The sequence below is a fragment of the Hibiscus syriacus genome, unplaced genomic scaffold, assembly GCF_006381635.1.
Source record: "Hibiscus syriacus cultivar Baekdansim isolate YM2019G1 unplaced genomic scaffold, ASM638163v2 tig00110332_pilon, whole genome shotgun sequence".
Classification (NCBI taxonomy): domain Eukaryota; kingdom Viridiplantae; phylum Streptophyta; class Magnoliopsida; order Malvales; family Malvaceae; genus Hibiscus; species Hibiscus syriacus.
The window spans coordinates 6,041,156-6,067,139 of record NW_024062688.1 but is presented as its reverse complement, the minus strand read 5'-3'; the positions used below and the strand labels follow the sequence as shown (position 1 = coordinate 6,067,139).

General features: G+C 33.2%; 6 protein-coding genes across 6 annotated transcripts; 3 read left to right on the top strand and 3 right to left on the bottom strand.

The window, feature by feature from the left end:
- Window positions 1-3,826: 3,826 nt before the first annotated feature.
- On the bottom strand, window positions 3,827-5,479 carry LOC120120145 (wall-associated receptor kinase-like 20). Its single transcript, XM_039139851.1, has 3 exons — window positions 4,575-5,479; window positions 4,152-4,193; window positions 3,827-4,066 (listed from the first exon to the last, which is right to left on the bottom strand). The coding sequence occupies exons 1-3, from the start codon at window positions 5,398-5,400 to the stop codon at window positions 3,939-3,941; spliced, it is 996 nt and encodes a 331-aa protein (XP_038995782.1). The 5' UTR covers window positions 5,401-5,479; the 3' UTR covers window positions 3,827-3,938.
- A 655-nt stretch (window positions 5,480-6,134) lies between these two features.
- On the bottom strand, window positions 6,135-11,874 carry LOC120120026. The gene is made up of 4 exons (XM_039139786.1): window positions 11,870-11,874; window positions 7,891-7,897; window positions 7,069-7,275; window positions 6,135-6,527 (listed from the first exon to the last, which is right to left on the bottom strand). The coding sequence occupies exons 3-4, from the start codon at window positions 7,265-7,267 to the stop codon at window positions 6,253-6,255; spliced, it is 474 nt and encodes a 157-aa protein (XP_038995717.1). The 5' UTR covers window positions 7,268-7,275; window positions 7,891-7,897; window positions 11,870-11,874; the 3' UTR covers window positions 6,135-6,252.
- LOC120119964 (probable F-box protein At4g22030) lies at window positions 11,573-12,884 on the top strand. The gene has a single exon (XM_039139743.1). The coding sequence runs from the start codon at window positions 11,644-11,646 to the stop codon at window positions 12,880-12,882; it is 1,239 nt and encodes a 412-aa protein (XP_038995674.1). The 5' UTR covers window positions 11,573-11,643; the 3' UTR covers window positions 12,883-12,884.
- A 2,847-nt stretch (window positions 12,885-15,731) lies between these two features.
- LOC120119571 (calcium-dependent protein kinase 2-like) lies at window positions 15,732-18,287 on the bottom strand. Its single transcript, XM_039139380.1, has 8 exons — window positions 17,526-18,287; window positions 17,298-17,441; window positions 17,058-17,210; window positions 16,873-16,985; window positions 16,584-16,751; window positions 16,377-16,504; window positions 16,044-16,143; window positions 15,732-15,963 (listed from the first exon to the last, which is right to left on the bottom strand). The coding sequence occupies exons 1-8, from the start codon at window positions 18,244-18,246 to the stop codon at window positions 15,892-15,894; spliced, it is 1,599 nt and encodes a 532-aa protein (XP_038995311.1). The 5' UTR covers window positions 18,247-18,287; the 3' UTR covers window positions 15,732-15,891.
- Window positions 18,288-20,308: 2,021 nt separating this feature from the next.
- LOC120119570 (calcium uniporter protein 5, mitochondrial-like) lies at window positions 20,309-21,293 on the top strand. Its single transcript, XM_039139379.1, has 2 exons — window positions 20,309-20,710; window positions 20,789-21,293. The coding sequence occupies exons 1-2, from the start codon at window positions 20,327-20,329 to the stop codon at window positions 21,275-21,277; spliced, it is 873 nt and encodes a 290-aa protein (XP_038995310.1). The 5' UTR covers window positions 20,309-20,326; the 3' UTR covers window positions 21,278-21,293.
- Window positions 21,294-23,394: 2,101 nt separating this feature from the next.
- Window positions 23,395-23,955, top strand: LOC120120025. The gene is made up of 2 exons (XM_039139785.1): window positions 23,395-23,721; window positions 23,884-23,955. The coding sequence occupies exons 1-2, from the start codon at window positions 23,395-23,397 to the stop codon at window positions 23,953-23,955; spliced, it is 399 nt and encodes a 132-aa protein (XP_038995716.1).
- The last annotated feature ends 2,029 nt before the right edge of the window (window positions 23,956-25,984 follow it).

Here is a 25,984-nt window from a genome sequence, read left to right as displayed (position 1 = left end):
ATCCAAACGATCACGTACTACCACCCCAAGTAGCGAGTTGGGAAATTACATGTCATGCGATTTTCTATCAAAAATGACATTTGAAGAATTTGAAAGTTTGGATATTTTGGCTTGGTGGAAAGAAAAGGAAGCACAATTTCCGATTATAGCCGCCATGGCCCGTGATTTACTAACCGTCCAAGCTTCTACGGTAGCTTTGGAATTCGCTTTTTCTGTTAGTGGCAGGGTTATATCGCAACGGAGATCAAGACTAAGTCCCGAGTCGGTGGAAGTATGCATTTGTTTGAAGGATTATTTGGATGGAGCGGCTCGAAAGCAACATATTATCACCCTAGAAGATGCAATTGATGCCGATTTGGAAGCAAACTTACACATTGAAGAAGTCGAGCTTGGAATATCCCCTCCAAACGAAGAAGGCGAAGATGATGAAGAAGAGATGGCAATGTAGTTTATTTTTAAACTTTATTTCAATTATCGTAAACTTTATTTCAATTATCGAACTTGGAAGTTTTTAAGTATTTGAATTTATAGAACTTGGAAGTTTTTAAGTATTTGAATTTATCGAACTTGGAAGTATTTAAGTATTTCAATTATTGTAAACTTTGTTGCAATTGATGACGATGTAATTTTAATAATATTATAATCGGTTTTTTATAACAGGTTTTTAAAAAAAACCGGTTTTTTTCAAACCGAAACCGATTACACCGGTTAGGATATCTGGCCCTCCAAACCGGTTAGAATCCGAACCGGTTATTTTATAAACCGGTTTTTTGTCTATGGGAAAAAACTGGATCAGATAAAAACCAATCCGGATCGGATTGAAATCCGGCTTCTGTGCATGTCTATACTCTACATTAGATTTATAAGTTAAACACTCCTGCTGCTAACAAAAGAAACTAGTGATAATTACCCCTAAATAAGAATACATTTAGATTTTAACCCCATGTTTGCAACTATTACCCCGAAAAAATAAAATAAAATTATTTACTCATTCAATTATTATAACATTTCTGGTTTTATCGTCCATCTTCTACAAGTTTCATTTTAATCACTGATATTACGTTTTTATTTCGTGTTGGTCACGTGTCCTTAAAAAGATGATTAAAACGATGATGTGATATGATAACATGTTTAGTTTTCAAACTAATACATCTTATCAACTTGATCATAGTTAAAAATAAATTCAATTCATATTTCTAATTTTATCAATTTGGTCCTAATTCTAAAAACCCAAAATAATTAAAAAAATCCAGAGAATATATAAAAATATAAAAACCTTTTAAAAAATTAAAAAAAGTAAACATTAAATTAATGAACTAATTTAGCAATTTCGAGGTGAGTGATGCCAACAAAAAGCAATGGAAAGCCGAATCAATTGGGGCAACATAATTGCATACGAGTGCAAAAGGAATAAGATAGGAAGTCAGCGAGTAAATACGTAATTTATGGAAGAGATCATCGTCCCTAGATCTTCAGTAAAAGAGTAATTCTTCAAAATATCAACACTAAAAACCTCGGCTCCAACAATACATATAACAGTAAAAACGGAAATAAAGAAAGAAAAGAAAAGCTTACATCCATGGATGATGAGAAGATGGTTATTTCTGATTCTTGAGAAAAAATAAGTTATATTTCATGCACTCATAGCGAAAAAAAATTATTCCACAGATATATCTATTTGAATATTATCTTGATATATTTGAATGAAAACCTTAACTCATAAGTCATAAAATTAAACAAAACATCATAAATCCTAAATATAACACATGAGAAGGAAAATGCTATTTTGACGAAGTAAAATAAGGAACTTACTTGATCGTCTCCAACGAGTGAAAACTCACGCCATCAGCCAACATCCCTTGTTGAAACCTTTGGAAGGTTTAACCTCGAAAACAAACAGCTTTTTTGAAGCTAATAAGACGATTGTTGGAATCTTTAACATCTTCGGTTATTTGAATTTTCTAAGAGCCGCAACCAGCAATCCGACCGGCTCTTACCTTGCCCTTCTTCATCAGCTTCGTGAAGACGTAAAAGGTTTCAGAACAAGTCTCGCCGAAAATCTTCCATGGCTCTTTATCTTCGCCGCTGTAGATTATGCAGTCGCGGATGATATCGCAAGGTAATGCTTCGCCTTTCACTTTCTTCGACAAGTAGCATTCAATCAGCACTTCATCGGTTGGGTTAAATCAAAAACCTATGGGAATATCTGTCATGTATTGTTGATTGAAAGCCATAATATTTTACGTGGCCGATAAACAAATTAAAAGCTTTGCTCCCCTCAAGTGTTATAGTTGAAGAAATCTAACAACATAGCCGAGTGTTAGTACGTGTGTATGTGTATATATATATATAGGTCGGTAGGTAACTACCGGTATTTACATTTCAATCATTTTCTTCGTTTAGTAAAATTTTTTAGAAACTATATTCTTATTTGTTGACCAGAAAAGCAGGGTCATGACTAGAGCATTTAAAATTACTCTATTCATTGACCCATCAATTCAAATAAAACTATTCGATTTTTTTTAAAATATTTGAATTTTCAGATTCAGTTCGTTATTTTTTCACGGGTCAAGGGTCGGTCATGGGTCAAAATTTTTGGCACCTCAGGCCTGCGGGTACCGGATTCTCAACTATTTATATTTACCTAACCTATTAGCCAACTTCTAGGGATGACAACGGGTTAGATTTGATCAGATTTTTGGTCAACTCGATTTGATTTGACCTAAAAATATATATTCTCCTCTCAACTCTGACCCTTTTAGAATTTGATATAACCCGAATTCGATTTTATTAAATCTGATCCTAACATATCAGATCAGTTTGAAATCCATCAATTTTGGGTTAAATCAATATCCGTAATCTTCACCAACATTTAAAACCCGAATAAACCCCTGACAAGAAGGATTCGAACAAAAAAATCTCACGTAGATTTGGGCAAAACCTCTTATTGCTCATATATATATATATATATATAGCATAATCTAATTACATTGTGTAAAACTCTTTTGATTTTACCTTTTTTTAGAATGATTAGAGGAGAGAAATTAAATGATGAGATTAAAAGTAGAAAATGAGAAAATATTCATTAAAAAATAAAAAGTTAATCTCAACCTTTAATTTTCTTCAATCCAACGATTTTAAAAATATGTAAAACGAAAAGAATTTTACACAATATAAACGCACCCTAACCTTTTATATATATTCAAATTTAGCTCAATATGTTGGATAAAAGCAACTTTTGAAGCAGAAGTAGAGTGGTCACCGCCAAAGGAATGTTGGCTCAACTTCAACGTTGACGGGACTTTTAAAGAAGGTGCTGCTAAGTGTAGAGGTATGATGAAAGAAAGACCATAGGAAAAAAGTTTATGCTATGTTTTTCGGCTCCATCACTGCAACTTCACATATCATATAGAGATACCCACTATAAAATTAGCATTGGATTTGATTGTGAAATTTTGAAAAAGTATTGACTTTAGAGTGGGAGTGGAGTCGGATTCACAAGTTACGCTATCATTGATAAATAATCGTAGGTTATGAGTCGTAAATTAGGTGGGGAATTTATATTTTAGTCATAGTAAATATTTTAAATATTAACGCAATTAAATAATTTTAAAAGTTAAATTAATACGAAAATATTATTGAGAGGAAAATAATAAATTCAATTTTCTACGAATCTAAAAATAAGCTTTAAACCAAAAATTTATAACATGATATAAATATGATAGAGATAGATAATAAGAAATTAAAATATATGATTACAAAATTATTAAGTGAATCCACTAGACTCGAATTTCTATTGCAATAAATAAATAAGGTAAACAAAAGCAAAATCCATTAGGGATGTTTGGCCTACACAGTTGGGAATGATTAAGAAAATAAGAAAAAGAAACAAGTTTGCAGTTGCTTTAACTTTGCACACACTGCTCACTAAACTTTGTTCAGAAAACCCTATTCTCATTGCTTTGAACCCCACATGTTACAGGCGCTTTAGCTCTCACTTTCTTCAACACCCACACACCTACCCCGATTCCTATGACCCCAGCCGCTGAAACTCCGGTTACAGTCCCTGTCATTGCAATCACATCTATTAATCATGATAAATACGATACCATCAACAACTCATACATCACCATAATTACTCATATTTTCACCTGCAATGACTCCTGCCCTTTTGTGACTTGAAATGTCATGATCTACACCACATATGAAGGGATTATACAAATCAATAGAAAAGAAGAAGAAAAAATCAGGTAAAAGTACACCAACGTAGTCAGGATTGAACTATGAAGGGGTTAAATTGTACAACTTTAAAACGAACAGGGTTCTAAAAAGTAATTATACCATAAAAATTAAGGGAATTAGATCTTATTGAAAGGTCTTAAAAAGTAACTAAACTAGAAATATTGGATGTCAAGGCTTGATTTCGCTACTTTTAAAACTGATAGGATATTAAAAAATAATTAAACCTGAAAATTTTTGGGAGGAGTCGGGGTTAAATTTTAATAGTTTTAAAACTATTAGTGACTTAAAATGTAATTAAACTCTAATGGTTGAAGGTCTCATGGCAAACATACCTTTACAATAGGAGGTGACGTTTCCCTCCTTACATAGACAAAGGAAGTTGTGTGTTTGTGTATCGAATCCACATATTCCAGCACCCTTCGATGGATCCTGACACTGGAGGCAGTGTGTAGTAACCGGAACATCAAAATCGACCCGGATCCCGTATTCGGGTACCTGGCTATAAGGAGAATCAGTGGTTGATCCAACAGATTTCCAGTACACACTCGTATACGAGGCGCAATACCGCAGCATCAGCCTTAGGGACTCGGTTGCTTTCGGGTAGTACGAGCAGCAAGAACTACTACTAAGTGCAGTGGCACATTCAGGTAAATGCCTGCAAAGATAACTAGCGCTATCGCATGACGAATCGCAGCGGTCCGGGAATCTCTCGCAGAAGATAGGCTTTGGCTCAACGATCACGTAATCCTTGCTGCAGTTGAAGAAGAGGTAATCGTTTTGAGAGGAAAGCGTGAAGGGCGTGCTGGTATCGAGGCTAAAAGGTCTAGTGGGACGGAAGTTATCGCCGTCCTGACAATTCCACATCAATGGATCGGTGACGAGGATATGAGGATCGGAGTAACTAATGCTGCGGACAGGGTACCGACCGGAAGGCGTACGGAGCTGAAGCTTACCGAGGTCGGAACAAACAAGCATGTGTCGGTAATAAGGACTGCCACATCCATCGTCGATCCCAAAGGGGTAGTTTATAGGGATCTCACCACAGGTGGTTCTACAAAGGCTTGCTTGAGCTTCTATGAGGCTAAGATACGGAATGATTAAGGAACAAAAACAGAGAAATGAAGAAATTTTATTGTTGGGGAAGATCAGAGAATCCATTGGAGTAATAGTGGAAGCTGTGTTCTTAGCTTCTCCACTGGGATATGTATTGTTTTATTGTCAAGAAATTCAGAGAGAGACAAAGAGAATATGTATGTAGTTTCTTTTTATTATGGTGTTTATCACTTTTGCTTTTGCTTTTGTACTTTCCTGACATATATACTTTGCTTTTGTTCTTTAACGGTTTAAGAAGGTTTAAGGACAATATTTATGTATGTAATGATTAACTTATGTGCTTATTGAATCGGATATACTGTTCATTTTCGAGATCGAATTTGAAACAGATTAAATTATATTGAAATCGAATTTCAGTTATAGTTAACTGTGTCAGATCAGAGTTGGGCAGACAAAAATCCGCCTCACCTGCAACGACCTGTTGTAACATTTAATCTCAACATACTGTGGTAGTTTCTTTCCGTCCTTAATTCCGATCCGACTTCCAGTTATATATACCTGAACTCCGATCCCAACCACAATTCCATGTTTATGTAACTGAAACTCAGCCGATCTCGAGCTGAGTTAAAACACTAACAAAAAACTTAGCATGAAAAATCTTAGAATGGTTTCCAAAACTCACCCATTCAACATTTCATTTCCAGTGAAGTAATGCACATTAACCCCCAAAATACTAACAGATGCTAATTTCTCCAGCCTTAGAAATTTTTTACACTGCAAAATCATGCGTGAATTTCAAGTTAACAGCAACCAACAATTCCATTAGAGAACTCCCGAAAATAGATAATGGAATCGAAAGCACAATTAGCAAGAGATGCTGAGTTCCTTACATATTCTTCTTTCTATCTGAACGCGACAATTTCCGGTCCAAAGATTTCAACTGGCTCTGGGGGCTTTCTACTCGAGAAGCAAACCTTCGGATTGTTTCCTTAAAGCAACTGAATTAACTTCTGCAGCACTGATCTGTTTAGTGTTTGTCTTGATATCGGATACCAACTGCTTAAGTTTTCCACGAAGAGGGGTTACTTCTTCCTCCAAGGCTTTAACTTTGTCCAAATCAACTTGTTTCCCGAGAGCATCCATGCTCTTCCTCCTTATCCGGAGTTCTTTGATATAATGGTGTAATCTATCTATCATTAGTGCTAGGAAAAGTGTGCCCCCTGCAACAAGTTATCATTAAAATCCAGGAAGAAAATGAAAATTTTGCATTCCCTAAGGAAAAGAATACATTGTCACAAAGTAGTCCTAGACTATATTAACGACAATGAGTGTTAGATAAGAGGAAATATATGAGATCATTACGTTCAATTATTTTGAAGTTTTCTCATATATTCGAAAGATTGTATTCTTGAGTTCATGCCTAAATATGTATCAAATATCTATGTTTAACATAGACTGGGATAGATATATAATTTTATTTTTTAAGCAAATATGAACTTAAGAAATTATATTTAAAATTTAAGAGATACATCTAAACTCGAACCCTTGAACAGTGGAAAACTCTCCCTTTTTATTTTTCTTTGTTCACAAAATTCGAATCTAAAACCTCACTTAAATAGCATCAAGCTCCTTGAATCGCTAAAATAATCACAATTATATATTTCAACCTTCATCAAATTGAACCGACAGGAAGAAAGAAGGAAGTTGAATAAAAAAATCCGAGCTTGTTCCTCCTTTGCTTTAAGATGCCAATTAGACACGATAATTAGCGGCTTGTAACCATCACGCTGTATAGACTCGACATCATCACAACGAACACTGTTCCGGCCACCGTCTTAACCACCACCGGGCCTCGTCCCTGCTTGAGCCGATCCAGACCCATTATCACCAACTTCCTAAACGGGGTCTTGAATGACAATACCATGATCACCGCCATCTCCGAGAATATCACCATGAACAGTAATTGACTCATCTCTAAAATGCTTTTGTTAGGAAACCGAATTAGAGAAAAGGTTAAAAAACAAAAAAGGAAAATGGAGGGTGAAAATTAATATTGTGAATCTGCAGAGTAAGGGATCAAATGAGATTCTGAGAGCTAAAGAAGAAGAGAGGGAAAGGAGTCAATAAGGACGGCCATTCTCGTTGGCAACGACGAGTCGTCGTTTGTTCTTTTAAGTATTTTTTTATTTTTTTCTCATAGGCTCCCTTACCTTTTAGTTTATTTCATTTCCCCCCTCTTTTATTTCTTATTTGAAATGGTTGACTTTTAAATTTATTTTATTCTTTATTTAAGATTAAATTTATATCTAATTAATTATAATCATATGAGTGGAAAATACACTCCCAAATATACTCGAATTCATAATTTTTAAGAGTTTAAGATAATAATATTATCAATTAAATTATAATTAATTATTAACTAAAAATAATAAAAATAAAATACATATAACACAAAATTAAATAATAAAAGTTAACATCTATCAAATATAATTTTACTTGGAAAACATACAAAGTTTGGAATATAATCTCTATTATTACATATAATTACTATTTTATCAAAGATTGAATCTATAATGTCTAGAAATATTATCTAATAAAAAAACTAAGAAAACCTGATAATTATTACTCCATATAAATTCTATAACAAATTTTAATTACCACTTGAATTATTTTTTATATACTTAATAATTAAAAATATATTTTTAATGTAACTCTTGATCGAGTAAGTAGTTTAAGCGTTAATTTTGTTATTGTAGTCGGCCTAATATATCATTTTCATCCTTATTGAATTTTCACATCAATTATGCACTCAAAGTTATTTAATTACATCATTCTACACCATACCCCTAATTTAAAATCCTAAATTATAAACTCTAAGTTAGGTTTAGGTTTTAGAGTGCATGATATAGATGTTATGGGGTTATGATTTAGGGTTTAGTGTTTATATTTAGGATTTTAAGTTAGAGGAATATATAGAATGATGCAATTAGACAAGTTCAAAGATTAAATTGATGCGAAAATACGATAGGGACGAAGTGATAAATTAGATCTACTATAAAGGTAAAAATTACCTTATGTTTAGTTTAAATATCTATAAATATGTAATAATATTGAGAGAGTTTTAATTTATTTAAAAATATTTTTAATAGATCGATATAACATCTATACTATTCAAACTCTTCTCCATCTATAAATCAGAGGACATTTGAAGGTTTAAATATGTTCAATCCTATATCCTCCTTTGTTTTATTCCAACGACATGCCAACCGAATAAAACTCAATCGATTATTAAAACTAATTTAAGATTTACTAAAATTAATTTTAATATCAAATTGTATTTATTATTATATACATATATCAAAATATATATATACATTTAATAAATTAAAATAAATTTTATTATAAATTAGTAAATCATTTTAAAATTAATTTTATTATATCATATTGTATGATATAAAATATTTTTTTTATCTTTTTATAATTTTGAGAAAAATAGGATAGTATCTCACGGCGGCGAATGCAAAGCATACTTGGGCACGTGCGGAACTTAGAATCCAAATTTCTCTACATTAGTTGTTCATTTCACTATAGGTGCCCACCTTGAAATTTTGTTTGTGCCCACACAATATAAAAATTTTCAATAATTAATATGTGTATATACTCTCAAAAATATTTCTGGATCCGTTAATAACAATATCATAATCTAAGGGTTCGTTTGTTTAACGGAAAACAGATTCCGGAAAATGAATTACATTTCCTGGAAAACATTTTATGAAAATCATATTAAATTGTTTGGATGATGTTGTGTAAATCATTTTTCATTAGTTGATAATTTTTTTAAATTTTTTTTTATTATAAACATCAAATGTAATAAATGATATTATTTATTAACAAAATAATGATATTATTTTTTAAATATTAAAATAATTTATCTAATATTATTTATGTCAACATTATTATTAAAATATTATATCTACAATTTCAAATAAACATATTAATATTTATTATATTTTTTGAAATAAAATATTATAATTATATTAAATATTTATTAAAATAAAAATAATATATAATTAAGTATATTAATTACTTATTAAAATAATAATATTATTAAACTAATAAACTTATAATATTAAAATAAGAATATTATATTATATTTTAAGGAATATATTTTAAATATTTAACAATTCAATAATATTATTTTTATGAAATTAATAAATAAAATTAGTTTTTAATAATAATTTATTATATATTATTAAAATAAAAATATTATATTATATTATATTATAAAAATTATCGATAAATATAATTTAATACTAAATATTTTTATTAAAATAATACTAAAATAATATATTAATATGAAATATATAAAATAATAATATTTTGAGTGTTTATCTTTTGAAGTGAAAAGTTAGTAAAATGACTTACGGAAAAAAATTACATTGACCATCTATTCTCCATCAATCAAACACTATAAAATGAGAAATTTTTTTTTTTGAAAAATCAATTACAGGGAAACAAATATAACGTAAACCTTAGTTTTAAAGACGATGATTGGATTATGGGTTGAATCGGCCAAATTAATAGCTCTGACTTAATTACATAAAGATAAAAGAAGAGGCTGCTTGAAACATTCAATGCCTATGCATGGATTGCATGCATGTATCGAACATGTTTAGTTTGGGGGAAGCAGCAAGGAAAAAAGAAACAAGCTCTAAACTTTGGAACTTAAACGACATGCTTAAATATTAGGGTCACAAATTAGACCAGTTGATGGTAATGGTGGCGTATCACCAAACTGTTGGTGGGTCACCTGGCTTTCAACGCCAATAACACGTGTAATAATAATTCAGCTTCTAAACCAAACAACTCCCCTTCTGTCTCCTTCTTCTCTACTCACCTTGCATATCATGCCTGTTTTCCCTTTCTAATATTTCCTTTTACAATTAAATTATATATCCTCTAGATTTATTTTACGGGTGGTCTATACTAGTTAGTCTTTTGATTCCTGATTATCTCTCTCAATACTAATTTGAGTTTTTTCTCTTTTCATTTGAGACGTAATAGGGTTTAAATACTCAACTTTATTTTTTTCATTGTTCGAAATCAATTAATCCAGACATTCAACGTTCATGCATGCAGAAAAATGCACATAAATATCACCCATTAGTTTTGTTAATTTGGAAACTAAAAATCGTACTATAAATAATTACGGTCATTATCTATTATTATAATAAACTATCAAATTAATAATTATAATTATTTGAGTTAAAAATTAAATAAATATGTTGAGAAGTTAAATCTTAAAATTCTCAAACTTCCTTGCTGGTATTAAACGTCGTCGACAAAAAGCAGAAAAATTATTACAAAAGTACTTGAGGTTATCTATTAATACTTACTAGACCTACCAATTTTGACACGAGATCAAGAATGTGTGTTGATTAGCCTTCAGTTTGATAATAACTTAGATTCAAACCTTAAAACGTTGAAAAAATCATTCTAATTAAAATACTTTTTATCGATGATTTATACGAAAAATTGTTAGAAAATGTAAGAGTGCGTATGATTTATTGAAATTAGATTGCGAGGAAATAAGAATATAAAATTCATACTTCAACCTATGTTTTTGAACAAGTAAAAGAAATCAACACATAATCAAATAAAGTTTACAAATTCAACAAAAGCACGATAATATATGTATATCTAAAGGTTATTCAACTATTTTATCCAAATATATATATAATTTTCAACTACTCCCAAATTAAAATTAAAATAAATAAATGCATTGACAGAGTGAACTCAAGTTTAATTCAAAAGACTAACATGGATGCCTTCTTTTGCAAGAAATTATACAGGAAACAATGTCCGTGATTTAATATTATTGAATGGAAATTTGATGGATTAAGTTTTTTTTTAAAACAATATTTTAAGAAAATCGAATGTTAAATAAATTAGTAACTTTAAGAGGTTATAAGTTTAATAAAAATGTATTTTATCGCAACATTCAATGCTTATCCATATTTTTTTTTACTTCTTTATCGACTAATAAGCAGTCAAATATATATATTTCAGTTTTTACATAAAATTGAACAAAACAAAGTTTTAATAGGTCAGCCAATATAATGGGACGGCTTAGTCAATTCAATCAGTCGGTCAAAATTTCCAACAGATGACCAGACCAGACCCAGTATCCATGGGTTCGCTATAAATGACGCTCAATGAGCCCTAAGCCCCTAACCTTTCATCTCTAAAGAACATCTAAAAATCCAATCTTTCCTTCGCTCAAAGATCAATCTCAAATTAATTCTAATTTCCTCTGCTGTTTTCATACAAATCCATAATCATATATGCATGGCTTCTTTACAAGCTTCTAATTTTTTTCTATCTTCTTCTTCAAACAAAATCCATGCCGCCATTTCAGTCCCAAAGCTCCCGTTAATCAGGTTGTCAGCTCCTAAATTACAACCCAAGATAACTGGAGATGGATTCATCAAAACAATCCCGATCGACAGAAAGGTTAACGAGACACCATTGCTGCAAGAAAGCTCATCTCTTTCAAATTCAATGGCTACTTTACAACAACTTTATGCTATCTCGGAAGCGGTAGCTGATAGAGTGGAGACGCATCAAAACGTGGGAGAACAACGAGATAACTGGAACACCCTTCTGCTTAACTCCATCAACATGATGACTCTCACTGCGACCACCATGGCTGGTGTTGCTTCTGCCACTGGCGGCGACGGTGGCTCTGGGGTGGGTTTAAAGTTGGCATCTACTGTTCTGTTCTTATCAGCCACTGGGATGTTGGTGTTGATGAACACGATTCAACCTTCACAACTAGTCGAAGAGCAACGAAATGCCACGAGATTGTTTAAGCAGCTGGAAAACCAAATAAAAACCCTAGTTGCTGTTGGATCACCCACACAAGAAGATGTGAACGACGCTATGGAGAAAGTGTTGGCACTTGACAAAGCTTACCCTCTCCCTTTGCTCGGTGTAATGCTTGAAAAATTCCCGGAAACTTTTCAGCCAGCTGTTTGGTGGCCCAGAAACAAATCAAAGCGTGGCAATGGAGAAATGAAGAGCAACAACAATGGATGGACCAAGGAATTGGAAATGGAAATGAAGGAAGTTGTTGAGGTGATAAAGAAAAAAGACGGTGAAGATTACGATAGATTAGGCAACAAGGCATTGAAGATAAACAAAGTTCTAGCTAAATCAGGACCATTACTTACTGGATTTGCATCAGCCTTAATGGTTTGCTCAAACAATCCTTGGGCTGCAACAATGGCAGCCGTCACAGGAGCTTTAGCTTCAACCGTTAACACGTTGGAGCACGGTGGACAAGTGGGTATGGTGTTTGAGATGTATAGGAACAACGCCGGATTCTTTAAGCTTGTGCAAGAATTGATTGAATCAACGTTGGATGAATCTGACTTGGAGAGAAGAGAAAACGGGGAGTTGTTTGAAATGAAGGTGGCATTGCAACTGGGACGAAGCTTATCGGAACTGAGGGACTTGGCTAAAAAATCCAGATATTCTCGTGTAGAAGGATCCCCCATTGATGAATTTGCAAGCAAGTTGTTTTGATCCCTACATATATATGTGTATACTTTCTTTAATTCTTTGATTCATTCAATTAAACAATGGTATAGATTTGTATTTTTTCGTAAGAGGGTGATGTTTATAAGATATTGGTTGAATCATGAATATACATGTAGAAATTTTATGGTTGATGTAGAGAAATAAGTGTACCCTGACCACATAATCTTTGCAAACTGGAATAAGAAATTGTTATATAACAATTTTAATTCGAATATATCAGTTTGTTTTATAATATTATTTGTATATATAAAATATATTATTTAAAAAGTTATAGAATATAAAAATATAATTAAATTAAATTAAATGAAACATGTGATTATAAATAAGAAAGTTATGAACCACAATTCAATATTCTTCCAACTTTATTTATCTTGATAACAAATATTTTTATTTTAAAATATAAATATTATCATTTATATTATAAAATTAGGAAAAGATCAGTAGTATTAAGGTTTTCTCATTACAATTATGCCCTAATTTTGATCAAAGTAGCAGAAAGTGGAAACATGTTTTATATGAAAAGGACTGTTAGAGTTAGGACAGGCTCTAATTTATTTAAATGGAATTGGGTGATCAACTCCATAAAAGAATAGATAAAATCATTCAACTTAAATAGAATAATAAATAAATTAACATACTAGTCCTTATTCTTCTTCTTTTTTAATAGATTTTAGCCTATCTTCTCGAATAAGTAAAATGGGAAATTCATACATCCAACATTAATAAATTTTACAAATTCAAAGATCAAATACACAAATAAATTAAGATAACCCAACGAGTTCATAAAGATGCCTTTTTTTTGCAAGAAAATATAAATAAGAAGCAAGATATATTATTTTATTTAATTGAATGAAGTTATGATTAAAGATCATAATGCGATTTTTGATTTAATAGATTGTTGATCAATTTTCTTAACACATGTAAAATATAATTTTAATGTTTAATAAATTTGATCGTATGTAAAAATAATAATTGTGTGATAAAATCAAAGTGTCTTAATAATTTATTAATAAGAGATAACGTTCAAAAGATAGATAGTGATCCTAGTCCCTTGAATGATTAATTTATGTTTTGGTCTTAAATTTTATAAAAATTTTATCCAACTTAATAAAATTAGATTTTTAGTTTTCTTTAAATAATTTTTTTTATTAATATTTTAAATTGAAAAATATAACAAAATCCAATGTCTAAAAGCTATTCTATCCCCCAGTTACTATTGAGGTTAGTAATGGAGAAATGACCTAGTCCAAGCATTACAATGTCGAGCACTCCCTTAATCCTCAAAATATTGGCATAACCGACTAGTCAAAATGTGGATACATTAGGGTAATAATCAAGACCCTTCCCTTGTATATTTTGTGATACTGCCTATTCCACATTCAACACTGTTATCGTAATATTTCCTTTTTATCTTTGCTTTACTTACGATTATTTAATTATTAATCTATAAGTCCTTTTAGTTTGTGCACGGAAAAGAGTTGAAGATATTAAAATTCCAACTCTAAACTGATTACATATTGTTTTTTAAGAAGGAATCATCTTAATCGAGCTTCGGCTTCCTTCCTCTTTTAACTACCTACATTTATATATATCAAAAGCGACATCCTAGTTTTGGTAAGTGATAAATAAGTTTATGATATTCTGTGACAACGTTTGGTGTGTGTAAACATGTTTGTAACATTCTCTTGTCTTGTAGTGATAATATTGATTTGAGCCTCGTCTCCTTCAGCTAATTCCAAAATATATAGTTGCCTATGAAAATGCAAACAACCAGAGATAAGCAGGAGTCAATGATGTGAAAAAGATTTGATGATCTTTTGCAGGGACAAAAGGAATCAACAGCAATGCGCATAGCAGCATCATGTTCTCTTCATTTAGACACTAAAATCCAAACTCCGGAGCACTAGGCAGAGCACAACCTCAACGACTCATCAACTTTCGGAACTAACAGTCTCCACAAGTATTGTTGATTTTTCATCACATGAATACTGCAAACTCATGCTCTCGCTACACTATGCGTGGCTACTAGCAGTACAGGCTCTTCCTGTGGGGAATCCATGGGAGACTCCAATCGTCACTGCTCAAGCAACCCCAAAGGTCGCATAGTTGCATAATCTTTTACAATCTCTCAGCTTCTTTTTTTTTCTTTTAATGTTTGTTGTTTATATTGTTGCAGAGGGAAGAACAGAGGAGACCAAGGTGGAATTCTCTGAGGATGAAGAGATGTTTATTGCCAGAATGTTTAATTTAGTTGGACAAAGGTTTATCCATCATTACACAAGATGTATACATATGTGTCTGTGTATGTATGTATATATATTTGTTTTGTAGTAATTTTAATGATTTATTTGCATGCATCAGGTGGTCTTTGATTGCTGGGAGAACCCCTGGAAGGACAGCAGAGGAGATCGAGAAGTACTGGAGTTCAACACTTAGCTCACAGTCAGGATTGCGAAACGAAAGTTAAACATTTTAAGACCCAGTATTCTTATCGTGTTCATATTGTTATTTTCATGTGTTATAATCATGTTTAAGGGGTTACATCTTTAGACCGAGTACCCTTATCGTATTTGTATTATTAATCGAACTGTTGAAGGCTTAATGGGGAACTGTGAACTTTATATCTAGCCCTCTAGGTGGTTCCAGTGGCCTAAGTTCTTAAAGAAGAAGGGTTAGCGGTCACCGGAGCTATGTTATACGGCTGCGCTTCGATATAGTAACATCGAAATACCGTATATGTAGAATAATGAAAGGAAAGAAGGTGATAATCAATAATAGAACTCGGAAAATGATAGATAAATGATCCAGAATGTAGATATACATAAACAAGAATGTGACTCAAACAGATTCAAATTCATACTCTCGTATCCTCGAATTACCCGTTTTAGGATCAAGATAGTTAGTGACCATGAATACCTACTGGTGTCACACTGCTAATTAGGTTACTTCAGTCTTAAGCAACTCAGCTACCGTAATGGAACATCCAAAAGGCCTCTAAAAGAGCCTTCCGGTTTGTGCTCCACTTCTCATCATTGTGCAGAACTCGTCGTAGTTGATTCTCCCATCCTGATTAATGTAAACAGCATCAGTACTACCGGTAATGTAATTATAAGAAAACACCAAGATCGATTCGGAAACAAACTTACGTTATCGGTATCCACCTCAGTGATTATTTGCTTGATGTTGGCTTCATCACCCATTCCATACTCCTTCATAGCAGCCTCTAGTTCATCCATTGTAATGAACCTGCAAACAATGATAATATTTATATGAATCAAAGGGCAGTCCATGAATTTGTCCTGGAAAAGAACTCAAGAGTCCAGGAGAAGATCTAGAACGTCGTAAATGAGAGTACGAAACCAACACATAGATAGTAGACAATGAGTTCAATGTACAATGTGGGATTGCAGACAGTTTAGCATTTGATGAGTAAAAAGGATGAAACTTTAATAATGATAACATGAAAACTCGGAACTCACCCGCTGTTATCTTTGTCGAAATGCTGGAATGCTTTGTACAGGTGTTCATCTCTTTCGAGTCTGTGTCTATGCATTGTAGCTGAGATAAATTCAATATAGTCTATCGTTCCATTTCCATCCACATCAGCCTGAAAACGCATTGAACATAAATTTTCAATAATCAACTATAAGCAAAAGTGTAAACAGTTGGGGTAGATAAATACTTACAGCTTCCATCAATTGCTTGACTTCAGCTTCGTTTAGCTTTGATCCGAGACGAGCCAAACCTTCTTTCAGTTCTTCGTAAGTGATTGTGCCACTATTATCTGTGTCAATGTTTGTGAACATTGCTTTAAGACCTTTAATCTCTTCTTCAGATAGATTTTCTGCAATGACCTGGATAATTTCATATAAACCAACATTATAGGATGAAGAACGAAAGAAGCGTCTAGACCGGTATAATTCAAAGGTTTAAACATATCAATTGGAGCTTCTTTGATCCAGTTAGATACCGTACCTTCAATGCAAGCTTCTTCAGCTGATTCATTGCTCTGAATTGCTTCAATCTGGTTAGAACAGCGGAATCTATAGGCTTGTCTGATGCTGCACCTTCTCTCAGCCAAGGGTGCTCTAACAATATGAACATTACATGTTAATCAAAGGCATCAGAATCAAAAGTTGTATAAAGAAACCATTACAGACCAAGAGCTTGTGCAGCAGTAAGCCGTTCTTTGGGGTCCATTGTCAACATCTTTCTCACTAGATCCTTGGCACTCTCGGAAATCGAAGGCCATGGATCGCTTTCGAAATCTATTACTCCTTCAAGAATGGCCTCCAGTATCCCTTTCTCAGTTTCTGCAATACATGTCCATCAAAGCACATAAACATTATGACAAACAGAACAGCAACAACTTGCTAAAACATGTCAATTTCCTAAATTACCAGCCCAAAATGGAGGAACACCACTAAGTAGAATATACAAAATAACTCCTGCACTCCATATGTCAATTTCCTTTCCGTAACTCCGTCGCAGGACTTCGGGAGCTATGTAATAAGCACTACCGACTATGTCGCAATATTGCTTCCCTGTGACGAAATTCAAACGCATTAGTACATGAGCAGCAATGCAAAACGTCATCTGAATCAAACAGGAAATGGTGGAAAATGAACCTTCTTCGATAAAGACGGATAACCCAAAATCGGTTGCCTTCAACATAGCGCCATAATCCGTGCTAGACAACAAGAAATTCTCCGGTTTAAGATCACGGTGCATCACTCCCATGAAATGGAAAATCTGAACCACGTTTAGGACTTGTCTACAAATAGCTGCTGCGGCTCTCTCAGAATAATGACCCTCGGCAATGATCCTATCGAAAAGCTCACCCCCAGCACAAAGCTCCATTACGATGTTAACAGAGTGTACATCCTCAAAAACACCCCTGAATTCCACGATGTTAGGCTGACCGGACAAATGCTTCATGATTTCAACCTCTTTCTTGACATCATCTTTGTCTTGTTTAGTTTTCAGCTTTCGCTTCGATATGGATTTGCAGGCGTAAGTGTTGCCTGTTGAATTTTCTGTGCACAAGTAAATTATCCCGTATTGGCCTCTGCCCAGTTCCTGTTCGAGTGTGTAGTGTTCCTTAATGTCTTCCAATGGCTTCCCTAACACTGTCTCGTGCCTCACTTGAACCGACTCTGTGCATTCCGGTGAAGGGTTCGGTTGCGGTGGTGGCTGCTGTTGCTGGTGGTGGCGGTGCCTTGCTTGTGGAGCTTGTGTTTGAGACTTCAGAACTTTTTCTTCTTGATTAACTTGTTTTGAATCTTTGATTGACGTGTTGCCATTGAGATCAGCTCCTAACAATCTATTCTTGCTGCTACAACAACCCATCCTTGCCTTGGAAAACTGGGTTTTTTTTTTTATAAAAAAGTTCAAAACTTCAAAAACAAAAAAAGAAAAGAGATTTTTTCAAGCAAAACCCAGAATCCGCTGTTTTCACAAAGTTCTGCTGTCTTAACAAAGACCACAATTTCCTGAAACGTTCATCCACTTTGTATCATTTTCCTTGTTCTTAAAAATTGAAAAAAAAAACCTCAACAAAACTAACAAAGAGAGCGAAAATTTGTTAAAAGTTTTCTCTCTCCAGTTTTGTTTTTTCTTTTGGGTGTCTGGATTTTGTCGAGTTGGTCTCTTTAAAAGCCATTCGAGGATGAGATTGAAATGGTTTCATTTGTTAAATTAGGAAAAGAATGAGAACCCACCGATTATTTGGTGGTGTTGATCTTAATTATTTGCTAATTTCAGTAAATTAAGCGCACTCCATGGATGTTCAATGGTTTTATTTGCTCGTAAAATTGTCATTAGTGGCAATCAAATTGTTGAATAATCATTCCTTCCATTCGTTTTTTTACCTAAGATAGAAGAGACGGGTAGATCTGTGAAGTTATTCCATATTTTCTGTTTTTTTTTTCTCTTACTTAGACTTTGTCTAACTTAATTCATTCCATAATGAAATTATACATATTCTTCGTTAGAGTCCATACATCCTTCTTAAATAATTATATGATTATATAAAATAAATTTCAAAATTTATCAGTTATTATTATTATTTAATTCTCACATTGTTGGAACTTACTAATTGATCAAACTCACATATCATCTTTAAATCTTCTCAAATAATAGAAGCTTTAAACGTTGCATACTATCGACGAGGTAAACGGTACTAGGTCAATTGAATTGAGTATTTTTGAACACCCGTAAATAATAGTATAGGTTCATTGATGGAGATAGATCAATGGATGATAATTAGACAAAAGATAAAATAATTTGAGAGGAATAAAGGATTCAGATATCTTATGTAATAGTAATAGAGTGGGATCAATCGGTATAAGTTTGATGACAAAAGGAATAGATTATAGTAGTATGATTTGACAGTACACATTCATTGATGACAATGAACTAGTGAATTATTTGAAGATTCAAGAAGTAAAGGTTTAGGAATTAGGGATAGAAGATTTAGTTTAGGAATTTAGAGAGTTATTTGTAGATTGTTAAAACGTTAAATAAACAGACGTTGACAAGAGAAGAATGAAGATGTCTAAGATGGATACAAAAGTGGATGATTTTTTCTTTATGCTTGTTTGGTTTGGTAGATATGTATTTGGCGGCGAATCAAATTTGAAAGAAATTGTACTTCATTATAGCAGATGGAGTCTTTCCTTAGCACCAACGCCTATGGAAATCACAACACTCATGACCGGAGTACACTTTTTGAAAGAAATTTGATGTATTTGGTTTCTGCTCGTTTTGCTGGAAATTTATCGACGATTCACTGATTTTTTAACATTGCAAAATGTTTCTCTATGATGAAAATTACTAGGAATTTTCCAAGGGTTTTTCTAGATCTACACTTTGTGCTTGATCTTGTGAATCCGATCAACACAGATGATGATTATATCAGTTCTGAAGATGATTGATTATATACAATTTTACACTTTGTCTAGGCAAATGCTAAATGTTGTTTATTGGCTATGGCAATTGGCAATGTGATCTGTTATCAGATTGACCAAGCTAAGATCAGAAACCCAATGTATGAAGCTTGATTTGTTCTTTGTCACCTGCAATTGTTTAATTTATTCTCCTAAACAAAATCCATAATTTCGTAAGCAGGGAAGTTTATGCATTAACAAATAAAACTTGCTTTTTCCTCTCTTTTTTATTCATTAGAGAGGAGAAAAGAAAGAACCCTTTTATTTTAAGTGAAGTGCAGCTTCATTTTCATGGTTTTTAATGTTATTATTACAGAAAAATAATGATGATTCTTTTATTTTTGTCTGTTTTTCTTATTGGAAGGACAAGCTAGATCCGTATGTTAAGATCGACAGATCTTAGGAGTTTATCATACTCGAATACCAAAACGAGACATATATACACCTAGAAATATTTTTTAAATGGAGAGATATATTGAAACATGTGGAGGAGGCTGTGGTGGTGCGAGGCTCTGAAGCAGGGCATGTCTGTTGCCGTTGGGAAGAGACTCCCACTGTCTCCACGGAACCCGCTGCTGTTGGAGGGAGCTACTGTATCAACCTTTGATACCAAAAGGACGGGAGTAGGGGCGGACAGTGTAACATTCGCAGAGGCTAGGAAGTTGATGAGGCTGGTCAACATGGAACCGCTTAAGACCAAACTAGGGATGGAAGGAAAAGAAGTGATTGGCTACTCGGAGTTATTGAAGGCCTGCCAGAGCATGGGCGTTGCCAGGTCTCTAGACGAGGCCATCGCTCTTGCACGTGTTCTCGATGAGGCAGGCGTTGTACTTTTTCGCGACAAGGTTTATCTTCATCCCGATAAGGTGCTTATCCCTCATTTGAGCTTCACTCTCATTAGTCTCTTTATATTAATGCATTTAAAGCATTTGTTTCATGCATAGGTGGTGGATTTGATTAGAAGCGCAGTACCTCTTGCTTTGTCTCCCGAAGATGATGACCCTATAAGAGATGAGCTAAAGAGGCTGCAGGAGAAGAAGGAAGAAATCGACGTTCAAGCGCATAAGCTAGTTCGAGGCATCCTTTGGTGCGGTCTAGGATTAGCAGTGGTACAAGTCGGACTATTCTTCCGGCTAACTTTTTGGGAATTCTCGTGGGATGTAATGGAACCGATTGCATTTTTCACCACGGCCACCTGCATAGTCATAGGTTATGCTTACTTCCTGATTACTTCCAGGGATCCCACATATCAAGATCTGTTGAAGAGGCTTTTTCTGTCGAGGCAAAGGAGGTTGTTTAAGAAGCATAACTTCGACCTTAACAGGTTGAAGGAGCTGCAAAACAAGTGCAAATCACGTTGCGATGCCTCCGCATCGATCCGAAACCGTGTCGGAATGGATGTAGAATTGGATGATGCCTTACACAAGGATTAGACATTATATTCTTCCAGCCTACCTTTGTGATAAAAGTTTTAATTAAGCAGACACGGCACAATATTTTACTTGTGAATGTGATACAAGACTAATTTGCCGGTCCCTCTTAATTTTATATTTTTAATATTTATATTTTATAAAACAATATTTTTTTTGAGTGATCAAATGATGCAATTTTTTTTAATAACAGTGACTATATTGTAAACTTTCTCTCTGTGATTAAAATGAAAATTTATTAAAGTTGTGTGGCTGTGCAATTAATTTACCTTTAATATTCAATTCCATTGAATGTTTCCAACGATACGACCCTTTCAAATGATGTAAAAATGAATTTACTTAACATTTTTGTTGGGTAACGTAAACATTAAAATACCATGCAAAGCGAGAAATTTAAATCAATTGACCAGGAAAAGTATAAGCCGTACAAGTTTTTTCTTCTTGAAACTTCTTTTTAATTGTTGTATCAAGAAATTAATTAAACTAATCCTATGTAACATATAAATATATATTTTTTCGCAAAACATGATATTATGATATGTTATAGTTCGATATTTAAATATAATAACCAATACAAATTGCGAAAGTAATAATAAAAAGGAACTAAAAATTTTCTTTTTGGTTGTCCTCTTAATTCTAGGGGTATATTCTAACTAATCCAGATTAATACGTATTACACACCTGATTTTAGTACGTGAGTTTCTTAACGGGAATTTTCAACACATACAAAGATTCAACTCGAAATTTGCTCAAACAATATCACGTTACTTACCACTTAAACCAACTTATTAATAAAATAATTAATTTTTTAATTAATATTGAACTGGAATTCAATCTCAGAATAAATTTTGAAAAATTTTCCTACGGTACCTTTCTAAAAAGTCCCCAAAACGGTATGGGCTATGAGTTTTGAAAATGCATATATTATAACATTTTAGGGGTAAATAACTAAAGTCAACAAGTTTGATATTCAAATTTGAAATTGTTTTAAATTATTGATTTAGGGGTTAATAAATATATACTTTTTTAGTAACACTTTATATTTATTTTGTTGTTTATGTTGAAAATTTATTATCATCTTTTCTAATAATATATGAAAACTCATGCACACACATATATAGGTTAAGTAATAAATTTCATCATTAATTTTTTGAATTGTTTTTATTTTGGTCACTGTATCGTTAAATAGTAACAACTTTATAACATGATAGATGACATCAAAACATTATTGTTTTGAAAACATCAAATTTATACTAAACGATGTCATTTTCGACCCAAATAAAATTTAAGTTCCCATTTTTCTTATTTTCTTCTTCATTTTTCATCCTCTTGCTTTCTTCCTATATGCATAAATTTTGATCATCACCGATTGTTGTTAATGAGAATCAATCAGTCTTAATTTTTTTACTAAACTCATTTCGTACTCCTAAATACGAATTTGATATGCCTTTACTGAAAATATCCTAAATTCTACGAATATAACACAACCAAATGTTAAAATATTATATTATATGTTAAAGTATAATATTAATAAACTAAACTAAATCATCATATCTTTTAATATTTAATGATAGAGTGATCAAAATATAAATAATTTAAAAATTAGGTTATTAAACTGAAAATGTTTAAATTGTAAGGACCAAAATAGGAAATAAGGTAAAATTAGGTACTGAAATTTGTAATTTACCCATCTATATATGCTACAGGTTAATGAAGTAGTTGCATGCAAAAGTTAAACAAGAAAAGCAACGTAGACCGAACATACAAACAAACAAGAAAGGAAGCAATTTATTCCCTGGCGCAGGCCATCCTTCTTTGACTTTGATGACTTACCTGGACATTCATCATGCAATCACCTAGATGGTCAAAGTCCACAACCCACAAATTGAACACAAAAATATGGGAAATTTTCCACATATTAATGTGAAAAATCTGGAAGAAATTTGGTTTTGTATACTTATTTATATTCTTTGATTAACGTGTTTAATGGCCCACCTTGAACGGCGGCCTGACCTTCCACCTCGGTTACTTTCTCTATAAATACTGTCACCCATTCCATGTTAAAAATCTCTTCTTCTACCTGGGCTACAAATGCTCTGCTGCACAAAGAAATACCAGTCATGGGGAATTGTATGAGGCGGCAAAAGGCATCTCGGGTTAATGATAATGATGATGACTGGGGATCTTTGGTGTCCATTTACAGGGAAAGGGAAGGGGTTACGAGCACGGCGGAGAAGGAGAGGTTGCTGAGGGATGCAAACACGTCTACTAGAGAGATGAAGATAACTATTTCGAAGAAGGAGCTGGAGCTATTGGCGCAGCAGGTGGAAATGCAAGGCTTGACACTTGAACAAGCCCTGGCCAATTTGGTTAACGGCCACGACGGGGATTTTTACGAGGCGGAGCAGCCTCGGCCGTGGAAGCCGGTGTTACAAAGCATTCCCGAGGTGAACTAATTAATTGATTCAGCCGTGAATGACTAGATGATGACGATGATTCAGTTTGTTGTACATAGACAAAAGGCCATTTTGTCATTGGTGCTTGTTGTGTGTATCCACAACTCTAGATTAATTCATCTTAATACGTTTTGATTTACTTCATTCTATTAGCATCATTTCCCAGTTCTTGCTGCTGATGCTGTTGAGGTTGTTAATAGTTTCCGTACCCAATATCTTCCATAGTCCATGTCTTATGGGTGAATGAGGGGTTGATAGGACCGTTGTCCTTTTAAAAATTTGATAGTTTTTTATATTTTTTATTTATAATCTACCCTGTTAAAATTTACTCTTTTAACATAAAATTTTAGTTTGCATAGCAGATCCTTGACCGTACTCGTAGTACCCGCTGTTCCAGTGGTTAGGATCCGCATGGGCCTGCGAGTGAATAGAAGCGAAACACTTACGGTACTTGAGCAACAGGGCATTAAAATACCCAACCCACCTGTTTGTTCGACCCTCATGCATTTTGCTGCTCCTACTCCCATACGCCTGCTTCAACACACAGCACCATTCAGCTCCATTTTCCTCCGTTTCATCTCTAAACTTAACAAACCGATAACATTTTCAGCATCCTATTGGTTATATATGTTTCGGTTTAAAATATAATTAAGATAAAGAAAAACTAAATACTTATAAACTGGGCAGTGATTTGATTGTGATAGTGCAAATGTATAATGTTGTTTCATGCATTCATAATTCAACAAATTCAATGGGTCCAACCAAGGCACGAATCGGTATTAAATACTTTAAGATATCGTATCACTTCCCATTTTGAATCTGCCCCCAATTTAGTTATTTCACCTACCTTCTGTCTACTCATTTACTAACCTAACAACATTACATCAATCTCACCATCAAATAATAATTTCCTTGGCGTTTTTATCTAAAAATCACCCAAAGAATTAATAATTATTTGTCACACACCTATTGATTAAATTTTACTGATCTAACACCCATTTACTGACATGGACGGAAGGCGTGGATCATCAAGCGTGCCTTTCTTGGGTTTTCGTCCGAACTGGTGCCATGCGGGTAAAACGCAAATCACCATTCGTACCTTCGTGGGAAACCTGACACGTGACGGAAGGCGCAAATCACCATCCGCGCCTTACATTATTCACCTTGAATTATTGGGTACTCCATTATTACTCGAGGTTCAGCGACTCACACATCATCCTCCCCTATAAATACCCTCGAATGCAAACATCAAACTACACTGAAATTACTTTCACATTCTTCTTTCTATCAATTCCTTCTATCAAACTAAGTAGATTTTATTATAGTTCTTAAAAAGTATATTTTTTATTATATTATATTTATTTTATATCTAATTATTTGACCAAATTTTTTTGTACTATTTTTTTGTATTTCTTTTTGCAGTTGTAAAATGGAAGGCGAGATCAACTCTTGAGATATTTTGCAGATACGATAACAATATTAAATTGTGTTACTTAATTTACTGTGAATTTTTATTTTTTAGCATTAGTTTATATTTTAATTCGTATATTATTTATTCAATTAGGCGTATTTCAGCTATTATTTTTGCAGATATAAGACTCTCAATCTTTCAAACTCTCAAAATGAAGCGTATTTCAATTATTGTTTACTATGATGGAGAATTTTGGGAAGATGAAACCAGCATTGTCTTCGCATAAAAAATTTTGTCAGAATATTCTTAAAGAGAAACATCACTCTTGAGGAGCTGATCACTAAAATTTCAAGGAATGTTCATGTTAGAAGTACTAGAAGACTATCCTTACTTCAGTACAAATTTCCAACAACAGTATTTCTGTTAACTTATATAGCGTTTGAACTCTTCGACTCGGACGAAAACCCAGGGAAGGCGCGGATGGTGATTCGCGATTTACCTGGCGCCAGCTTGGACGAAAACCCAGGGAAGAAGCGCTTGATGATCTATGCCTTCCGTCCATGTTATCAAATGAGTGTTAGATCGGTAAAATTTGATCAATGAGTGTCTGACAAGTAAATATTGATTTTTTGAGTGATTTTTGGGTAAAAACGTCAATTTCCTTTACTTGTTATCTAAATTTGATTTAATTCAAATTATCTAATATTATACAAACGTTTTAGTGAATAAGATAGATAAAATAAACTAAATGTAAATGCAAACATATGACAAGAGTATCACAAGATTAAGTGATAAAGATATCACATCCCGTGCTTCAAAGAGGGAGAAGAACGGCTTATGAGG